Here is a 2558-nt window from a genome sequence, read left to right on the forward strand (position 1 = left end):
TACAATACTTATATAATAAAATATCAGGTAAAACACTGCGGTGTATTTGTAATTTAGTCATTTTGGGAGTTCAGACCAACCCCCCCCCCCCCCACACACACACCCCCCCACAACCCATCCAAACCCACCCCACCCCCGAACCCACAAATATCACCAAATGTGGAGCAGCATTCCTTTTAACAACATTTTACTATATTAACATAATTGGGAAGTCCCAAAAAAATGAACAACACAAACATTTTCACCGGCAACCGCATAGTGTTCAAAAATAGTTGCTCTCTCAGATATGCCAAGAAACGATTCTCCGAACAGTTGCTTCACTTCAGAATGTAGTCCTCTGGGTCATCACAGGCTACCGTCTCAAAGTCGGGTATATCAACATGATACACGTGTCACTTGATCTTGGTTTCAACGCGTTCTCGTATCCGCAGCGTCCTATATCAAAAAGTGAAACGAAGCGTGAATAGTCCTACCACGTTCTGCCATAGAGCAGGTTCGAACTGACCATGTTATTAGTGTAATCTACAGCCGAAGTGTCAATCTGCGCCATGGTGCCGATTTGACTGTGTAGCGATGGAGGGCTGGGGGACAGTTCCTCCAGGTCTTGGGCCTGTACTAATGGGTTGACTTGCTGATTTTGATGTTGATTGATAGCATTATTGGAAGTTGGAATCACGACCCCGGAGCCGTTTTGCTGCTGGACCTGCTGCTGACTCGGCGTTGGCGTGTTAGAGCCGTTCTGACACGGTTTTCCGTCCTTAACGAGGACGGGAACGGCCACGCGCCTCGGCGACTGCTGCTGACAGGCGCTGCTGTCCTGCTGCAGTTGCTGCGCTGCTTTGTCTTTGGCCTGACGCTTCATCTTGTATCTGTGGTTCTGGAACCAGATCTTGACCTGGGTCGGGGTGAGGTGTATCATGCTTGCCAGGTGTTCCCTTTCAGGTGCCGAGAGATATTTCTGTTGTTTAAATCTCCTTTCGAGTTCGTACACTTGAGCCTGAGAGAACAGGACTCGTCTTTTCCTCCGGGGGGCTGAGTGTAGAGGAGGTATGGTCTTGGCAGCGTCCGCCATTCCTGTCAGAGTCCCCATGCCGGTCATATTCATACCTGTGGAAGGTCCCATGAATCTAGAAACTTAAAAATATATATACATATACGTGCATTCAATAATCAGTAGAATTTTATTTTACAAGTATATTTAAAAACTACATTGTTTTTAGCCTATACATGGCAAAAAAGGAAATGTGAATATATACTGATTAAGCTAACTATATAAAAACAAATCTTACTATTTGTGTAAAATTTTGTACTGCTCATCTGAAATATTTTGTTTTGTATGGTATTACTTAATTGCGAGAAAATGTCACATGGCAGCTACATACTTGCTTAAAATGCTCTCACTTTATTATTTTGGCATATTTGGTATTAGTAATTTTCACCACACCTGCGGGCGCAAAGCGTCTATATAGCAGCTATTTAGAATTAAATTGAACTTACTTGTTGAATATCTTGGGTCGGGATTCGCGCCGTACCACCCCGTTGCCGCTCCACTGTTCCTCATGCTTTCTTGGTACGACGGGAGGTCTCCCATGTTACCGATGCTTCCGTTGCAATATCCTCCCATGGCACCGTGAGAAAACTGCGAGACGCCGTGTGACATGTGGTAAGTGGTGGCCACAGCGGCGTTGTGACCCACGGAGTGCTGTTGCATGCCGGGTTGAGAGACCTGAGGTTGTCGGTAAGCGCCAAGCGGAGAGGTTAGATTCCCTGCGCCGTCCATAGCACTAAACTTCTTGTAGGTCTCCTCGATTGGACTCAAAATATCTGTCACAGAGAAAGGCGTTGTGTGCTTTGGGCTCAACGACATGGTTCAGAAAGCAGGTAAATTTGTTGAGCAGATCAACCGTGTTGTTGTATCAGCTCTCTCCTTGTGGATGTCTACGTAAGAGAGTGCTTGTAGTACGCCTGAGATCCGATTGATCGCCTTGGAGAAGGAGGCGAGCCCTGGGCGCTCTTATCTCGGGTATATTGTAGTCAGGCGCCAGGTTTACGACAAACACTTGTGGGCGGAGCATCGTCCTAAACGAGCAAACAATGGTCATTGACATTTTACCAAGATAATTGAGGAAAATGTTGTTAGTTTCATATTAAGATAAGAATGATGACAACAGAAATGTTTGATTAACCGAATTTTGCCCTGTTTGTAGTAGCAGTTAATCTTTAATCGATCAATAAAATGCCTTTACGATGGAATACATTTTCATGTGTATATCCTGTATTTTATCCTTTGAGGTTTACATAACTGTTAAGCGCAGGATTCGGGGGCATTCGAGCTACTGCTCAGCTTCAATGGGGATGCCATACTTTCTGCAAACTTTGAGAGCACTTTGACCATACATGAGCGCTCCGAGCGTCGTCAGAGGCACAATGAAGGTTCTTCCGCATTGTATAACCGCCTAATTTATGCGTCTTAAGCATCATTTTCTTCCAACAGAGGAAGACACTTCCAAATTAGCTCAAGGTAACAAATTCCAGTGAGGAGAAAGAAATCAGGATAG

The 2558-nt window shown here is 45.0% G+C and overlaps 1 protein-coding gene across 2 annotated transcripts; it reads right to left on the reverse strand.

Moving 5' to 3' along the window:
* Positions 1-248: 248 nt before the first annotated feature.
* LOC111842283 (homeobox protein Nkx-2.4-like) lies at positions 249-1968 on the reverse strand. 2 transcript variants are annotated; one of them, XM_023808744.1, is made up of 2 exons: positions 1498-1968; positions 249-1107 (listed from the first exon to the last, which is right to left on the reverse strand). In XM_023808744.1, the coding sequence occupies exons 1-2, from the start codon at positions 1865-1867 to the stop codon at positions 470-472; spliced, it is 1008 nt and encodes a 335-aa protein (XP_023664512.1). In that variant the 5' UTR covers positions 1868-1968; the 3' UTR covers positions 249-469. The 2 variants fall into 2 exon arrangements, with proteins under 2 accessions (XP_023664512.1, XP_023664501.1); XM_023808733.1 differs by having other exon boundaries at positions 249-1134.
* Between the last annotated feature and the right edge of the window lie 590 nt (positions 1969-2558).

The sequence above is a fragment of the Paramormyrops kingsleyae genome, chromosome 14 (genome assembly GCF_048594095.1).
Source record: "Paramormyrops kingsleyae isolate MSU_618 chromosome 14, PKINGS_0.4, whole genome shotgun sequence".
In the NCBI taxonomy this organism is placed as follows: Eukaryota; Metazoa; Chordata; class Actinopteri; order Osteoglossiformes; family Mormyridae; genus Paramormyrops; species Paramormyrops kingsleyae.